The following is an 18,799-nucleotide window of genomic DNA, read 5'->3' as shown; positions in this document are numbered from 1 at the left end:
TCATGAAAAATGCTGGCGCTGGCTGGCAACTTTTTTAAAAAACGCTGGCGGAGAAAGAGTTAAGGGAAGGTTTACGCGTTTCAAAATCAGCAGCAGCTGGTGTTTCTTTTTTCACGCCGAGCGCCCGCAGTCTGTGTTTTTTCCAGGATGAACGAGTATTTGAAAAACTTTCAACTTCGGATGAAACTCTCAGCTCGTCAATGTCACTTTTCACTCGGCCGTCTAATCTCAGTGCACTGCAAAAAAAAATGACTTTCTTACTTAGTATTCTTGTCTTGTTTTCAGTAAAAAAATCAAAATTTTTTTTAATTAAGATGTATTTTCTTGATTAGCAAAATGACATAGGAAAATGCGTCTAGTTTTTAGGTATAAAATATAAACTAAGTAAATCAGTGCTTAAAACAAGCAGAAAAATCTGCCAATGGAATAAGAATTTACTTTTTTCATAAACACTTAATTCAAGAAAAATTTTCTTATTTCATTAGCAGAATTTTTTTGCTAGTTTTAAACACTAATTTACTTAAAGTTTATATTTTTTGTCTAAAGATTTATTTTTCCTTGGACATTTTGTTAATCAAGAAAATACATCTTAATTTAAGAATTTGTTTATATTTTTACTGAAAATAAGACAAAAATACTAAGTAAGAAAGTCATTTTGTGTGCGGGACAAATATTACAACAACTAACCGGCACATCATTCAACAACTAATAAACAAAGCAGAAGTTTGATAGCAACCAAAGTGAAAATGACAAACATGATTGTGCCTTTAAGTAATGAAATAACCAACGTTTCAAACAAAATTCCAGTAAATCTCGAAATGACAAGACTGTTTTTCATGTTTTAAAGCATTTGTGTTTTAAGACAGGTAAAAAATTTACCATAGTTTTTTTTTTAAAGCAATACAAATTATAAATATATGCCAATGGAATAAGATTCTTTTTTTTTTTAAATAAGTTAACTTTTTTCATAAACACTTAATTTAAGAAAATGATATAGTGCTTACATTGTATTATTATAAATATTGTTACAATAACTGCATAGATTTACATACACAATGTTAAACAAAGTTTTTTTCATTACACTTTATACAGTTGACAGAGACTTTACTTGTCTTGTTTTCAGTACAAATATCATAACAATTTGTAAAAATAAGTCCAGTTTTTAGACAAAAAATATAAAATATAAGGGAATTAAATATCTTCCAATGGTGTGAGAAAAACAATCTTAAAAAAAGTGTACTTATTAAAATAAATGTACACTTAATCAAGAAAAAAAATTCTCACCCCATTGGCAGATTTGTTTTTGATTGTTTTAAGCACAAATTCACTTAAATTTTATATTTATTTTCTTAGGTCATTTTGCTCATCTAGAAAATAAATCTTTTTTAAGAATTTTAAGATATTTGTACTAAAAACAAGACAAAAATACTAAGCAAGAAAGACATTTTTTTAGTTTTTTTTTTGTTCAAGTGTTTTATCGAAAGACTTACGGTGCATTTAGGAATATATTTTATCACTTTGTGTGTCTCCTGTGAATTGAACCCATGACCTTTAAAGTATTAATGCTGTATTGACTGAACTACAGGATTATAGAGTTTATGTAACATTTTATAAAGAGATACTAAGGGCATACAGCTGATCACACCTGTTTGAGGTTTGGCGCATTTTAGCATGGTTGACCTTCTTATTGTCGTCCAAACACCCTGCAAAAGCTGATAGCATGTATTAGCTTGTTACGAAGTGTGTCAATATCAGTATATTTGGGTAGACGTAATGTGTTAAAACATGTCTGTGCTTCTGGAAAACGATTATCTGAATCAGGAACCTTCATCTGCACAATCTTCAGAGTCAGCTTTGAGAGTCCACCGGCAGGTACACGATTCGTTCCGTACATGAAAACTGTGTAGAAAAATGTAAACTAGTGGTAAACTAAGATATATAAAAATTGTATTATACCATAATTCTTTAAAGGCACCGGTTAGATGCCAAAAATAATTTAAATTTGAAAAAGTATTATATAACAAATATTTTGTCAGTCACCAAGACAACTTACATAGAAACTTCTGCTTGTTTTCTTCGGACAACTCCATGAAAACGGTCCAGAAATTCTTGATCAGCGCATCCGAGGGAGAACAGTTTTGGTAGGTAGTGCACTAAATAAAAAAGAAGTAGTACACTAAACATACTTAGAACTTGACATGCAGGAAAAAAGTACAAAGATCATTGGGAAGGTATGTTTTACGGACCATCGATAATATGTACCATTTAGGTGTACCTTTGAGGTACCAGTATGCAACTTTTAGTTACAAAAGTGTACTTTCTGAAAAGGTCCTGTGACAACTTTTTTATCTTGTACCTGAGTGTTGTTACAAACTTGGACTTTCTTTTATTTACTTTGATCTTCATATACCTTGGAAAGTTCTTCCCACTGATATACAGGAGAACCATGGAAAAGTTCTCGGAGTTCTTCAGGATGAAACATTCTCCAGGCATTGACCGGACAGCCTTTAGAAAAACCTTCAGAGAACTGCTCGAACTGATTCATCACTGACTTGTTGAAAATAAAGTCTACATACAAATCCACATACTTTTGCCTGCACAGAAAAATACCACACTTAGCGATAAAATGCACATACGATCTATGGCATATATAGCCCAGTAGTGTAGGCCTACTCATCTTTTTAATTTCCCTTTTCTTGATCTTTTTCAGTAATATTTGACTAAAGTATATAAATCAATAAAAAAACGTATCAGATAAACCACTATCAGCATTCCTACCGATTAATCTTTGTTACTGGAATCTGAAATCCATTGGAAACAAGCTCTTGCCCTTTGATCTAAAAAAGATAAATAATATTACTAACAAATTGATCCAGTCAGCATCTGGTCTACACTGAATTACCGTGCATTACCGTAAAATCCAGGAAGAGCATCTCCACCACTTCTTCTTCCTCCTCAAGAAGATCCTTTAAACATCTATTTGAGATTTAAAATAAATAAATATAAATTCACATAAACATGCGCTATAAGGCATGAAACTCAAAATTTAGAAGCTGTTATTCATTGCAATAAGCAATATAAGCAGTTGCATTGGGCCCTCGTGGCCAATAAGGGGCCCCTTGCCGTGCGTGAAAATAAAATGTACTTGCTGTTGTGTCTGTCAATCATGTACATTAGTGTAAACTGATTGTAATGAAAAGGCAGCACTATCAGTCTTGCGCAGAGAAGAGGAAGAAGAGGATGAGGAAAAAAAGGAGCAAGAAAATTAATAAGATATGTAAAACATTGTTGAAAATAGGCTACTTGTAAATGTGGTTTTGTACAATAACCAATCACTTAGTAAACATATTAAATGGTGTTCTATTTTTATAATTTTGGTTACATTTAAACTACATTTAACCTATGTTTATTTGATGTGACATATATTTAAGAAGGATATTATATATGCTAATGTGGTATGAAAATTTTACTTTTTTGAATTAATTGTTTATAAAACAAGCAAAAAAATCTGCCAATGGGGTAAGCAAAAAAAAACTTGAACATTTTTTTAAACACTAAATTCAAGAAAAATGTGCTTACCCCATTGGCAGATTTTTTTGCTTGTTTTATGCACAAAACCACTTTAATTTTATATTTTTGTCTAAAAACTAGACTTATTTTCTTGGGTCGTTTTGCTCATCAAGAAAAAGCATCTTAATTTAAGAATTTTTAGATATTTTTACTGAAAATAAGACAAAAATAGACCAATTTAGAGTAGATGTCACAGTTACGTCACTGCAAGCTGCGCGCGCAATGCGGTTGCAGAAAAACAGTGGAAATGAATTAGACACGAGTGAAAAGAGCAAGATAACTCACTGGAAAATGTCCGGTTGTGCTGTTAAGTGTCAGAATAAGAATGCCAAAAAAGATGGCTTTCATTTTTATAGAATACCATCATCAAAGACATCATTTGAAGATAAACGTAGGTGTTTATGATTACAATAAGCCCTTAAACGGACAGAATGGAGCAAGGAAATCATCTGGAAATCTTTTAATAATTAGAATAGAAAATAAGTAGAGAAGATGTCCGGAGTTCTGTCGAAGTCTGTTCCCTCCATGTGTTTCTTATAGCGTTTTTATCATGTTACAATTATAATTTATTAAGGAAGAAATAATAAAAAACAGGAAAATTATGAAATATTTAATAAACGCTATTATATATAATACATGATAGTATTGCTTTTACATGTACTTTAGCGATTCAGACTGTAAAAATATTTGATTTAGCAAAAAAGAACAATACATATACATTACATACATGCATATCAGTAGCCAAGCCATTTAAACTTTTGATCTATCTAAAAAATAAACGTAATGTGATTAAAACGCTATAAGAAACATTGCACTAAAGGGAAACATAAAGGAATCAGACTTCGACAGAACACCGGATCCATAAAAATCACGGTTTAATGCTAAAACACTTCACAACCCTACTGCGGAGCAGTCACTTTCTTTGGCTCCGTCCACAAAAAACGTCATCTCTGTTTGCAAACACGAAATTGGTCTTTACTAAGAAGTAAATACTATAAACATTTACAGTAAAGAAGCATGTGGTATATGGTGATCATTGGTAAATGTAGAGACAATAATAAGGAATATAAATGTGTCCAAGACCAATTTTCTCATCTTCCGCAACAATTTTCAATCATTGTTTAAGCCCTCAAGGAACTAACATTTTCAATAAAAAGTATTGTTTGAAGGGAAATAATTGACTGTGACACTCAAGACGGCTACCAGGTAAGCAGTTCTTATTTTTTCTCTCCAGATAAAAGTTGAAATTTTGTTTGTCATAGTACCTAGACAACTTTTTAGTTCTCATTACCGAAACATGAGTTTGTAAATGCATATATTTAATGTAATATCATGTTGCGGTAATGATAATTTTTTATAATGATAATCTAAAAAATGTAAATAATTCTATAGGAAATATTTGTTAAATCCTCTAAAAAAATAATGGTTATAGTAAGTTCAGACCTTACTCTTATATGTGTAAAAAATTGGCTTCAAGGGCTTTTTAAAAATTCTGATACTGGACACCTTCTAAATCTGGATTTCATGAGAATCACCCATGTGCACTAGGCACGTATTTTGACAAGACGCATGATGCACATGGTTCACTTGATGCAGGCAAACACATGAACACAACAAACACATATCCATATTTTGACATACGAGCAACACACGACACTCGGAACACATATTCTAAATTCGCTTCCCTTGGTAGAGAAGTCACCAGCCGTCACTGCATTTAACCTTGTTTACTCCATGTTTACCTGGCCTCCACAGGAGATATTTCCTCTAGATCGTTCAGAGTGACTCTCTGGTCGAGTAGTTTCTTGAACAACGCCAGTGGGAAGTCAATATTCATGCACTGTCGATTGAACAGCGCCATTCCACAGATTATGCCAAGATAGTAAAAATCTTCTGTGTGTGTGTGCTGAAAATACACAAAAATATTGAATATATATCACAAGTGTAGTATAAATATTAATTTATTAGAAACTACATATAATGACTTGATTCTTGTCAACAAAAACATTGTTTAGGCAGATACAATAATCCATATGCTGTTGTCTAGTTAGATTATTTTCAAGTTTCTGAAGTAATAAAAAAAAATATACAACTATAGACACATAATAATGTAATTGGTGACAACAAAGACTTACTTCCAAATTGAACCACACCAGTGAATTCTCACAGATTTCCAGCAGGTTTTTCTCCCATGTAAGAAGCGACTGGGAAAGCAAAGAGAAAAACTCTGCCGAAAGCCCTCCCTCATCTATGCCATTCTCACCTGCAAACGTCACCTGTGCAAGAGACATTTCTATTAAAAATGCGATGGCCAAGCAGAAATCCCACATATAATATTTTTTAAATGATCCAACTTGCTCAGAGTTTCACTGCTGTATCGTTTAGACTCTTTACCTTTAGTGGATATTCAAGTGAGAGGTTGTCTTGTTTAAGATACTGAAGTGTGTCCTCCAACACTGACTTCCTGTTTACTTCCAAAGTGTTGTCTAATGGAAATATCATGTTGTTTGGGTTCTGTAAGAACTTAAAAGTATATTGGCTTCAAAAAATTTGCATTTGCTTTCCTAAATTATTACGTTTTGAGTATGGCACACGTATTTGAACATTGGATTACTGTTTTTGACTTACACTAAACATTCTCTGTTTAGATGCAGTGTCAGCCACAAAAGGAAAATTACTCAACATTTCAATAGTTTTCTGAAAGAAAATAAATGATGGAAGAAACACAACATTGCCCATAAATGTCTTAAAAAATATCAATCTAATAAGAATCATGTTAAAATGTATTAATTATGTTCATTGTCAGAAGAATGTGAAACCTACAACATAGTGGTCCTTCAGATTCACTATGATATGGCACATAAGCAATGACGTGCAATTTTCAGCATCTTCCATTTCTTCAATGGTGGTTTGCAGCTATTGAAGTAGAAAATGAAAATTAGTTTTGCTTTTCTTTAAAGGTTGTGAGATGGAAGTGATTATTGTTTTGAGGATCACCGTATCTAGAAGATCACTGATCTTGTGGATGATGAAATCGTTGCTTGTGATGTTACGGTGGGTACTGCTGCAGACCTTTATAATGAAGACATTAAAAAGTACATTATAAACTTAAAAAACAATGCAACATTTTTGTCAAATCTTAAGAAATTAAGTTTCAACATGTTTTTATAAGTTATTACAATTTTTTCAAAGTCAAAACTTGAAATAGTAGGTTTTACTGACTTGCAAAATCAAGTTGTTTTAACTTCATGCTGCAATTTTTTTGAAATACATCTTGTGATCTAATGTGTAACAAAGGTACCTTATTGACCATCTGAAAAACCTGCAAAATATTTTCCAGGTGTGGTTGTTCCGTCTTTTTACCAAGGCAAATATTGTCAATCAGCTCAGCAGATGTAATGCGAAATAACTTCACTAAACCTCTGAGACAATCATCAGGGAGTTTGGACCAGACATTTTCTGAAAATAAATAGCATAACATGAAACACAAAAAATAATTCTATTGTTATGAATAAAATCATGAAAAATATCACAACGCAATGGTAATACAAAGATGAAAAACAACTTTACCCAACACCTTAAGAGCGTCAGGTGTCAGCAGAAGAATTTTGGAGGAGAGTGCTTGAAGGAGTTCAGCTCTGTATTGCTCCTGGCAAACTCTGATGAGCTCAGGGAGGAGAAGATAAACTCTCAAAGCTTCAAAACTAACTGGACTGGAGTTAAGAGAGGGCAACAGAGCATCTTGAACAATCTTCACAACCTAAAATATAAATATTAAAACATATAAACTATATATAAATAAATATAGAAAATTTGAGGGAACTCAACGCTGCATCATGAAACGACACTTTGGGAAAGAACGCCACAGTGTTTGCGCATCCAAATAATCGTACAGTTTTATAGGTAAACGTGATGATGTCACGATTGCAACGGAACCGGAAAGTGTTAAAGGGAGGCGCAAACAGCATATTTCAACTTCTGGAAAGTGAAGTGAGCACTACACGCACAAAGAGTTATGGCAATAAGATCCCGACATAAGAACCTGATTACCAGGTATGGATGAGAGGTCCAAACTATAATACCTCGTAAAAGTATGCGGAGTGGATTACCCTGCAGCATGGCACACATATTGTGTGCCATGCTGTGTGCCATGTGGAGGCCCCAGATAGAAGAGCCAGAGAACATGCCATACTCCCCAGCAAGCAATTTGGGCTAAAACCAGGCTAAATTTGGGCTGTCAGTAAAAATCTAATAGACGTCTACCATAGCCCAAGAATAGACGATATGTATAAGTTTAAAACAAATGAAAGCAAACACCTTGAAAACCTGTTGACTTTGCCCCCATGTTGGAATATCATACATCTTCAAGTAATTTTGGCCAAAATGGCATGTAACCAAATTCAAGGCTATTTAGGGTAGAAGTGGGTTACTCATAGCCGGTCTATATTGGGTCTATAGTTAGCCGTCATTTCAACGTCTTGGTTTTTGCTTGCTGGGGGATCCTAGCAGATGTGCCCTGACTAGGTGAAGGCAATCTGCGCACCTCATAAGCCATCAAAAATAGCTTTCACAATCCATTTACTGATGGTCTGCTTGTAGGCGGGTTGAGTATTGTTAACAGCTCCAAAACAAATAAAAAAATTGATCAGATCTTTTCCACAGAGAAGGCTTTCTCACATACTCTTCGAATGCCCTAACAGGCCATAATAAGAATAATCTTGTGGATGCGCGGAGAATGAAAGGCCTGAAGAATTACGGTCCTGGCCACATGACTATTGACCTTAAGTATATAACCTGGTCTTGGGTTATATACACATCACTCGCTGCCTATAAGACAGGCTAGTTTTACAGATTATTCAAATGCGTGAGCGCTGATGCATTCTTCCCTTAAGTGTAACTTTATGACGCAGCATCTCGTTCCCTATCTCAGGGAACAGAGTTTAAAGTCAAAACCAAGATGTTCTCAACTATGGTCCTCCTGGGTTAGCACTAATAATAGAAAACTTTTTTTTTCAGTTTCAACAGGTTTAAGAAAGCTTTTTACCAGTCATAACTAATATTCACTTCAATGTGATATGTAATATATTGCACATTTTTGGAATGCAATTACCTCTGACATAACCCTTTCATTCACTGACAATTTTGCAAATGATTTTTTGATCAGGTTTAAGTCCAAACCACAGAGTTCCACAGATGTCTGATAATGTTTGTCACAACTACAAAAACAAAGAAAACATAATAAAATTGGACAAGAAAACTAACAAAAGAAAATGACACACATGTATACCTGGTTCTGAGTTACCTTTTAAGAAAACTTCCATTCAGAGAGGCAGCAGATGAGAAAACTTTGTTAATTTCACTGCAAAAAAAAATTAAAACAATGCACTCTTAGAATGAATGTGTTAAAGGAATATTCCATTTTCTTAAAAGAAAAATCCAGATAATTTACTCACCACCATGTCATTCAAAATGTTGATGTCCTTCTTTGTTCAGTCCAGAAGAAATTATGTTTTTTTGAGGAAAACATTGCAGGATTTTTCTCATTTTAATAGACTTTAATAGAGCCCAACATTTAATACTTAACTCAACACTTAACAGTTTTTTTCAACGGAGTTTCAAAGGTCTATAAACGATCCCAAACGTGGCATAAGGGTCTTATCTAGCAATACGATTGTCATTTTAGACAAGAAAAATTAAAAATATGTACTTTTAAACCACAATTTTTTGTCTATCTCCGGTCCAGCGTGACCTAACGTAAATGCGTAGTGACGTAGGGAGGTCACGTGTTACATATATAAAACGCACATTTGCAGACCATTTTAAACAATAAACTGACACAAAGACATTAATTAGTATCAGTTGACATACAACAACGTCGGAACGGTCCTCTTTCAAGACGCTTGTAAACACTGGGGCGGAGTTTTGCATTCGTCCTCTGTGACCTCTTGACGTCATGACGTATTGCGTGGGGTCACGCTGGCGCATCACGACCGGATCTAGATGAGAAGTTGTGGTTTAAAAGTGTATATTTGTAATTTTTATAGTCATAAATGACAATCGTTTTGCTAGATAAGACCCTTATGCCTCGTTTGGGATTGTTTATAGTCCTTTGAAACTCCGTTGAAAAAAAACTGTTAAGTGTTGAGTTAAGTATTAAATGTTGGGCTCTATTAAAGTCCATTAAAATGAGAAAAATCCTGCAATGTTTTCCTCAAAAAACATAATTTCTTCTCGACTGAACAAAGAAAGACATCAACATTTTGGATGACATGGTGGTGAGTAAATTATCTGGATTTTTCTTTTAAGAAAATTGACTAATCCTTTAAAACAACACATTAGTGTTGATTCTGGTGTGCGTTGTCCCAGAATCCACCCATCTCTGTGTTATTATTGAAACAACTCATTTTGTGTATACTTTTAACACAACTTTTGTTTTATTTTAACACAAAATGACACATAATGTGTTAAAATTACACATAATGTTTTAAAAGCTTAACGCACAAACATGTGTAAAAAATTAACGCATCCTTTCTAGGAGTGTGAGTTCAACCATATTATATTTAAAACTACCACACTGCAAAAAAATGATTTTCAAGAATAAAAATTCTTAGTATTTTTGTCTTGTTTTCAGTAAAAATATCTAATTTTTTTTATTAAGATGCTTTGTCTTGATGAGCAAAATGACCAAAGAAAATAAATCTAGTTTTTAGACCAAAAATATCAAATGTGATTTGGTGCATAAAACAAGCAAAAAAATCTGCCAATGGGGTAAGCAAAAAATCTTGAACATTTTTCTTAAAGAATAAAACCCATTGGCAGATTTTTTTTTTTTGCTTGTTTTATGCACAAAATCACTTAAATTTGATATTTTTGGTATAAAAACTAGACTTATTTTCTAGGGTCGTTTTGCTCATCAAGAAAAAGCATCTTCATTTAAGAATTTTTAGATATTTTTACTGAACACAAGACAAAAATACTAAGAATTTTATTCTTGAAAATAATTTTTTTGCAGTGCAAATAACAAGAATTTAATTCTAGTGCAATGTGAGGTAGGATGGATTTTAACTGGCCGTCAATGTTTTTATAAACATAGTCTCAAAATGCAAAGTTGTGTAGTTGTAACTCCAACTCTTCAATTCTTTAGTTTCTTGTTAATTATCTATAATTTTGTCTAAATTAAACAAAACCTTAAACCATTTAAGATGTGTTTTCACTGCACCAGTGCTGTAGCTATTGTATAATGTCGTTGTCATTGGCATTGTCCATTAACCTAAATCAAACACTCACTTCTTAATAGCTTTCCATGACTTTGCATCACATTCAGACACCCACTGATCAATCACTCCGTCATCTAATGTTACAATCCTTCTGCTTTGTTTGGGCTGAGGATTTGTTGATCCACTCCCAGGTACCTAAAAACAGTAAACATTCACAATGCAGCAATAATTTAATTGTTGTTAAAAGTACTTTATAAAGAAAACCATCTGGCTTACCTTGAAAAACAAAGCAAATGAATGATTCTCCCCAGCAATGAGTTTTCCAATTGCATATTCATCATTAAATTCTGTATTCAAATATTTAGTTAGGGTTAAAGGTTTGAGCAATGTCATAATATAATAATATTAATAACAAAGCAATCGATAGCTAAAATCAGATTTGTATTTACCAGTTGTCAGTTCTACAGGTGATGGCACAGACTGGTTGATCATTTGTCCATTTCCAAGCTGTCCTTGCTTCCCACATCCAAATGCATAGATCTTCTTTGATGATTCGACTAACACGAGTGTGTGATATCTTCAAAAAACGAATCAAATGCCTATTTACTATGGAATCAAACCCTATATACAGTATGTATACACTCAACTAAAGGATTATTAGAAACACCATACTAATACTGTGTTTGACCCCCTTTCGCCTTCAGAACTGCCTTAATTCTATGTGGCATTGATTCAACAAGGTGCTGAAAGCATTCTTTAGAAATGTTGGCCCATATTGATTGAATAGAATCTGGCAGTTGCTGGAGATTTGTGGGATGCACATCCAGGGCACGAAGCTCCCGTTCCACCACATCGCAAAGATGCTCTATTGGGTTGAGATCTGGTGACTGTGGGGGTCATTTTAACTCATTGTCATGTTCAAGAGACCAATTTGAAATTATTCGAGCTTTGTGACATGGTGCATTATCCTGGTGGAAGTAGCTATCAGAGGATGGGTACATGGTGATCATAAAGAGATGGACATGGTCAGAAACAATGCTCAGGTAGGCCGTGGCATTTAAACGATGCCCAATTGGCACTAAGGGGCCTAAAGTGTGCCAAGAAAACATCCCCCACACCATTACACCACCACCACAGCTTGCGCAGTGGTACAGGTAACAAGGCATGATGGATCCATGTTCTCATTCTCTTTACGCCAAATTCTGACTCTACCATCTGAATGTCTCAACAGAAATTGAGACTCATCAGACCCGGCAACATTTTTCCTGTTTTCAACTGTCCAATTTTGGTGAGGTTGTGCAAATTGTAGCCTCTTTTTCCTAATTGTAATGGAGATGAGTGGTACCCGGTGGGGTCTTCTGCTGTTGTAACCCATCCGCCTCAAGGTTGTGTGTGTTGTGGCTTCTCAAATGCTTTGCTGCATACCTCGGTTGTAACAAGTGGTTATTTCAGTCAAAGTTGTTCTTCTATCAGCTTAAATCATTCGGTCCATTCTCCTCTGACCTCTTGCATCAACAAAGTATTTTCGCCCATACAGGACTGCCGCATACTGGATGTTTTTCCCTTTTCACACCATTCTTTGTAAACCCTAGAAATGGTTGCACGTGAAAATCCCAGTAACTGAGCAGATTGTTAAATACTCAGACTGGCCAGTCTGGCACCAACAACCATGCCACGCTCAAAATTGCTTAAATCACCCTTCTTTCCCATTCTGACATTCAGTTTGGACTTCAGGAGATTGTCTTGACCAGGAACACACCCCTAAATGCATTGAAGCAACTGCCATGTGATTGGTTGATAATTGCATTAATGAGAAATTGAACAGGTGTTCCTAATAATCCTTTAGGTGAGGGTATACAGTATGTGTGATGTTTTTGTGAGGACGACTCTATTGCTGATCTAATTTCTTTTACTAAAAATATATATATTTTACAAAAATCATGTAAAAACATGGATTACCCTCCACATGTGACTTGTGACACTTTTGAGCCCCACAGTTCAGCAACCACTCGTGGACGATGTTCATCTTTAAATGAGTTGTGCCCAAGTTGGCCAAACTTTCCTGATCCGAATGTGAACACAACGCCTCCCTTGAGAATACAATCATATTCTCTTTAGAGCATTTTACAATATGTATTCTTTTACATTTACATTTATTAAGCTTTTCACACAGCATATCCCTTCATGGCAAACGTGACAATGTAAAAAACCTTTGACAAAGTTGCAGTGTGTTCCCCTCCACACGAGATCAACTGAGTCTTCTTCCCATTCAGGCTATTTACAACCGTGGGCACATGTCTGTCTGTAATCACATAATCCCAACTATAAGCACATCACTTTCGAATACTTTACTCACTGCAGCTTTACTGGAGTACAGTACCTTCAGTGTCTCCCAGGCCAAGCTGTGCAGAAGAGTTCTTTCCCCAGCCAAACACGACTCCAGACAAAGACAACACAAAACTGTGGTCTCCTCCAGCGCTGATCTGAGACACTGGAACCCCATCAAGACACTCAATGTGTTGAGGAATCTCAGATCCAGAATCAGGTAGTTCCTTCAGACCCAGCTGACCATGAGAGTTCTTGCCCCATACAAACAACTGGCCATCTGAAGAGGGAAGAGGAATAAACTTTGCTTTCAAACTTTCAAATTTACCATCTCAAAAATGTATATTTTATTTATTAATCAATGTATTATTTGAAAAGTTGTTGATGGAATGGCTATATGTACTCTGGGTTAGTGCCATTGAATGCTGGTCTCCACACGCAATCTGAATCACATATCTGTTGGCCAAACCTTTGAAAAGACTGCAGAGATGAAAGAAAGATATGTATACTTAATAATGTGTATATGCATGTATATATTATGTAGAGCAGTGGCTAAAAGCAATGTCCAATTAACATTATGCACTTAAGCGCTGGGGCGCGCTGCGACACTTCGATAGCATTTAGCCCCATTCATTCAATGGTACCAAACAGAAATAAAGTTAGAAGTGACCAAACACATCAACGTTTTTCTGATTTAAGACGAGTAGTTATACGAGCACAAGTATGGTGGCACAAAATAAAACATAGCGCTTTTCTAAGCGGATTAACTATATTGTATGGCGGAATAGAACTTTTGGGAGTACTTCAACTCGGCGCAGTAACACTCTCCCTCTCCCATTATGAGAATGGGAGCGGATTTTTCAGGTGAGTCGAAGTACTCCCAAAAGTGCTATTCCGCCATAAAATCTAAGATGATAGAGGTATGTATCAACTCTTCTTAGTTAAGGTAATAACGCAGTTTAATATGGAAAATGGATAGACTATTCCTTTAATATAACCTATGGAGGCATTAAAAGCAAATATTGTTCAAATAAGCCCCCAGATATCACTTTTGGCAACTACTATATATAAACAGTATGTAATGGCATGTATGATAAAGCTATTTGTGTCATGAAGTTACAGTATCAGACAACATACATGCACTCAGTAGATTTGTCATTAACGAAAACTCTTCCCTCATCACTGAGAAGGACTGCACCAGATCCCCCACACATTACTGATCTGATTTTTTCTTTCTTCAGAGTTAGTGGTTCTGCAGAATAAACATTGACATGAAGTAGGATGATCTACATTATTAAGCCAAAGCGTCCATTCCATTACATTTGAACCAACCTGATTAGAACACACAATGTGAAATATTAAAAACATTGCATCAAACAAATTATGTTAGTTTTTTTTCTCAAAAACTGTTCCGAGATATCTTTCAATATATTTTAAAACAGCTGGTCTCAAGATATTTGAAGTTGATAGGCGGGGTGTCAGGCTTGTGCTTGGAAACACCTACCGGCACATAATGGTACTGCAATATTTCAACATTCGTAAAATTCGTGTTTTTTAATTAAATAAAAAATATTTAAGGCTGAAGTTAATCAATCTACAGACTAAATAATAACATAATTATAAATTCATTTTTTATTCATAGCCAGGACAAAATCATAATTGGCTATCCATTTATGGGGTTTCCTCTTTCACACAGGTGCCCTTTCTAAAACAGGTGCAGTTAATTGCGTTAACTACCAAATTACATTTGACAAACAAAATATGTTTAATATCTGTTAATGTTTAACATATGCAGTGTTTTAACTTTTTAAACCTATATACAATTTTTTTTTTTGACATGCATAGAGTGGTTTAATATTTTGTAATGCAGATTTAACTTTATTTAAAGTGTGCACACGGATCTACTGCATTAATTACATTTTCTAACTACTTTAATTTTAACGATGTATTATCAGTTTAGCATTAGATTATGACCATATAAGCGTTGTGTTAATAACATGAAAAATTACCGTACTCAGTTTGCCATCATGACCGCTGGGATCTGTGCGCAATTTCAGGACTGAGACCTTCCAATCGCGGATAAATCCAACGAAACATCTTCCTGCTGACATGTCCTGAATTTCAGATTTTGTACACACATAATTCAGACCATCATTTACGGGTTTGATTTCGCCAGGCAAATCGAAGCCCTCTCGGACCTGTGCTCCCCAATAACACAACATCTCACCGAGTGACGAACCAATAGACCAATTTCGTGTTTGCAAACAGAGATGACGTTTTTTGTGGGCGGAGCCAAACTGGTTGCAGAAAGTGACTGCTCCGCAGTAGGGTTGTGAAGTGTTTTAGCATTAAACCGTGATTTTTATGGATCCGGTGTTCTGTCGAAGTCTGATTCCCCTATGTTTCCCTTTAATGCAATGTTTCTTATAGCATTTTAATCACATTACGTTTATTTTTTTAGATAGATAAAAAGTTTAAATGGCTTGGCTACTGATATGCATGTATGTAATGTATATGTATTGTTCTTTTTTGCTAAATCAAATATTTTTACAGTCTGAATCGCTAAAGTACATGTAAAAGCAATACTATCATGTATTATATATAATAGCGTTTATTAAATATTTCATAATTTTCCTGTTTTCTATTATTTCTTCCTTAATAAATTATAATTGTAACGTGATAAAAACGCTATAATAAACACATGGAGGGAACAGACTTCGACAGAACACCGGACTTCTTCTCTACTTATTTTCTATTCTAATTATTAAAAGATTTCCAGATGATTTCCTCGCTCCATTCTGTCCGTTTAAGGGCTTATTGTAATCATAAATACCTACGTTTATCTTCAAATGATGTCTTTGACGATGGTATTCTATAAAAATGAAAGCCATCTTTTTTGGCATTCTTATTCTGACACTTAACAGCACCACCGGACATTTTCCAGTGAGTTATCTTGCTCTTTTCACTCGTGTCTAATTCATTTCCACTGTTTTTCTGCAACCGCATTGCGCGCGCAGCTTGCAGTGACGTAACTGTGACGTCTACTCTAAATTGGTCTATAACCTTCAGTGTCTGTGTGACTGAAAACCTGTTTGTTTATTTAGTGATTTCCAACAAAACGAAAGTAAAGTGTTAAACACATTTACTCTCGCTCTCTCGTTCCGTGTTTTTAAGGCAAATGAATGAAGCCTTAAATTCTGCACTTCAGCTGTAATCGAAAACGAAACCAAAACTCACACAATAGGTTTCTTATCTGTGTTGTTAAAATGTATACGTTCATTATAGGTAAACAACGGATTGTGTAAAATATTATTAAAATCATTCCTATATTTTTTTATATATATTTCCTGTATTAACTATTAATGTTTCAACGTCACGTTGCGTTATCAGGTGTCCAGCGTTATGTACATTCAGACAATCTTATATTAAACTGTTTTTATTTCTTACAATTATAAAATATTGCGTATATATAAAATATAAAACTATATAATAAAGGTTGTATTTGTTAACATGAACAATTACAACAAAAAAGAAAAAATATTCTACTGTATTCATACATTTTTTTTTAGCATTTAATACATTATTTTTAACATCAAAAGTTGTACAAAACATTAGTTCATTCACAATGAAGTATGACATGAACTAACAGAATTAACATGAAATGCTGAAAAACTACTGTTCATTGTTAGTTCAAACAGATACAACCTTATTGTAAAGTGTTAAAACAATAATAAAATAACACAATAATACAACAATAATGATTGTGTTCATGGTGTAAATAAGAGAACACGTGTTTTGATGTGTTTTTATTTTCTTATATTTTCAGTGTTTTGTCTTATCATAATGTAAAATACAAAAGAGGAATTTTTTTTTATGTTTTTCACAGTATTAGCAAACAAGATATATACAAACATATTACATAGTCTAGGCCTACCTCATGTTATTTGTCTTAGTATAACAAGGTCATTTGTTGTGTATTTTGTGTCTGTTAATGATAGAAAGATATTAGGCATGTTTATTTTAAACATAAAAACAGGCTTATATAAACATTATTAAAAAAATAAACTATCATTTTTGAGTATTACAGATTTTAAAAATATTTTTTTTCAGGGGCAGTGTACTGGTCTATACACTCAGTGGGTAGCACTGTTGCCTCACAGCAAGGAAATATCCTGGTTTTAATCTAAATTGAGCCAGGAGGTCTTTCTATGTTCATTCTTAAAAATAAAGGTTCATCACAATGCCATGGAAGAACCCATTTTGTCTAAAATGGTTCTTTAAAGCACCTCTAAAGCCTGGAGTACACTGCAGGATTTTTGTACTCGTATAAGATCACTGTGCGACGTGGATCGTTTAAAGTTTGGTAGACAAGTATGTAGACTGTACGATGACACGGAAGCTTCGGCGGCTGCGTCACATGTTAGCGCAACATCACCAGCATGCGCTAGTGGTAAACAAATACCAGTACGCAGGTCGTAGCAGCAAACACAATGTGCGGTAATCATGCTGAATTTCTGACACTGTCAGAAAACTATCGTAGGCCATTTTTGTACGCAAGACCAGGAAAACGGCCATCTTTGAACATTTCTCACTGTACGACCTAGGACAACTGATGAAGAGCCACGATCACAGAAATCGCGACGATTGTTTCACGATGGCAATCTTTTGTCTGGGACAGCCAATAATCATCCAGTGTATCCCGAGCTTTACATCTTTAAGGTGAAAAAGGGTTCTTTAGATTATAAAAAATATAAAATAACTGTTTTTTAAAAGAACCTTTGACTTCATGGTTCTTTGAGGAACAAAATAAAAAGGTTCTTCTAAGGAAGCTTTTAAGCACCTTTATTTTTAAGAGTGTTCTCCACATCAGTTTCCCTCACAGTCCAAAGACATGAAAATTAGATGCATTGGGGTATCTTAAATAGACTTTACCCAAGTGACATACATTGATTCATGGTAAATTTCATCAGTGTGAGGATTGTTCGTCTAGTAATTCTTTTTGGACAATAGTTCATTATAGTCAGTCCAATCTAATTTGGAAACAAGATGGATCCAAAAACCATGCTTCAAGAGCTACTTTATAAATAAACTTACCCGTGTTGCCAGTCAGAGTTTAACGCACACAAAACCACCCAAAGTGTTTGATAAATATTTACTTACAGTATTTAACTACCATGATTACTATACCATACTATAGTGACAGTAGTCAATATCAACCCTCACAGCAAAACCCAGACAACGTAAGGCTGCTTTGGACAGACCAATTCACATGTATGGTCCTCTTTGTACAAACAAATGCACTTATTATATGTAGATTTAAATTGCTTAAAGGTATTTAGTTAAATATAAAATTTTAATTAATATATATAATCATACTCTATATACAGCTGTTGAAAAATTGCAGGGATCACGAGCATTCACTTTGGATAAAGTATCTGCTAAATGTAAGTATATTTATATTGTAATTTCTGAATCACTCTTCCACACCTGTCAGTATGTCTTTTTTATACTTTGGCCACTTCTGCATCTTTTGTATTCTGCTGTCTGCTTGGTTGGATAAAAGTGCTGGCTGGTCCCACTGACGTCAACACCAGACAACTCTGCAATGAGAATATATACACCATGAGCTTATAAAATGGAAATTTTTCTAAACCGCCAAATTGATCACAAACCAGTGCAAATTTTGT

General features: G+C 34.4%; 1 protein-coding gene across 1 annotated transcript; it reads right to left on the bottom strand.

Moving 5' to 3' along the window:
- Window positions 1-1,349: 1,349 nt before the first annotated feature.
- LOC135744249 (probable E3 ubiquitin-protein ligase HERC4) lies at window positions 1,350-15,350 on the bottom strand. The gene is made up of 24 exons (XM_065262255.1): window positions 15,127-15,350; window positions 14,250-14,364; window positions 13,516-13,592; window positions 13,168-13,392; window positions 12,998-13,089; window positions 12,747-12,877; window positions 11,237-11,364; window positions 11,064-11,134; window positions 10,858-10,982; window positions 8,873-8,929; window positions 8,681-8,786; window positions 7,141-7,330; window positions 6,872-7,029; window positions 6,568-6,642; window positions 6,394-6,486; window positions 6,199-6,267; window positions 5,965-6,093; window positions 5,706-5,846; window positions 5,313-5,476; window positions 2,913-2,976; window positions 2,779-2,837; window positions 2,411-2,594; window positions 2,054-2,153; window positions 1,350-1,899 (listed from the first exon to the last, which is right to left on the bottom strand). Exons 1-24 carry the CDS (start codon window positions 15,332-15,334, stop codon window positions 1,685-1,687), a joined length of 2,976 nt encoding a protein of 991 aa, XP_065118327.1. The 5' UTR covers window positions 15,335-15,350; the 3' UTR covers window positions 1,350-1,684.
- Window positions 15,351-18,799: the final 3,449 nt, after the last annotated feature.

The sequence above is a fragment of the Paramisgurnus dabryanus genome, chromosome 6 (assembly GCF_030506205.2).
Source record: "Paramisgurnus dabryanus chromosome 6, PD_genome_1.1, whole genome shotgun sequence".
NCBI classification, from domain to species: domain Eukaryota; kingdom Metazoa; phylum Chordata; class Actinopteri; order Cypriniformes; family Cobitidae; genus Paramisgurnus; species Paramisgurnus dabryanus.
This window is presented reverse-complemented; position numbering and strand designations above follow the sequence as displayed.

Coding starts and splice junctions, on each gene's coding strand:
- LOC135744249 (XM_065262255.1), bottom strand. CDS start 15,334: ATGTTGTGTTATTGGGGAGCACAGGTCCGAGAGGGCTTCGATTTGCCT. Junction 6,643..6,871: donor TTTTTCAGATGGTCAATAAG/GTACCTTTGTTA, acceptor TTCATTATAAAG/GTCTGCAGCAGTACCCACCG. Junction 6,487..6,567: donor TCAGTGATCTTCTAGATACG/GTGATCCTCAAA, acceptor CTACTTCAATAG/CTGCAAACCACCATTGAAGA.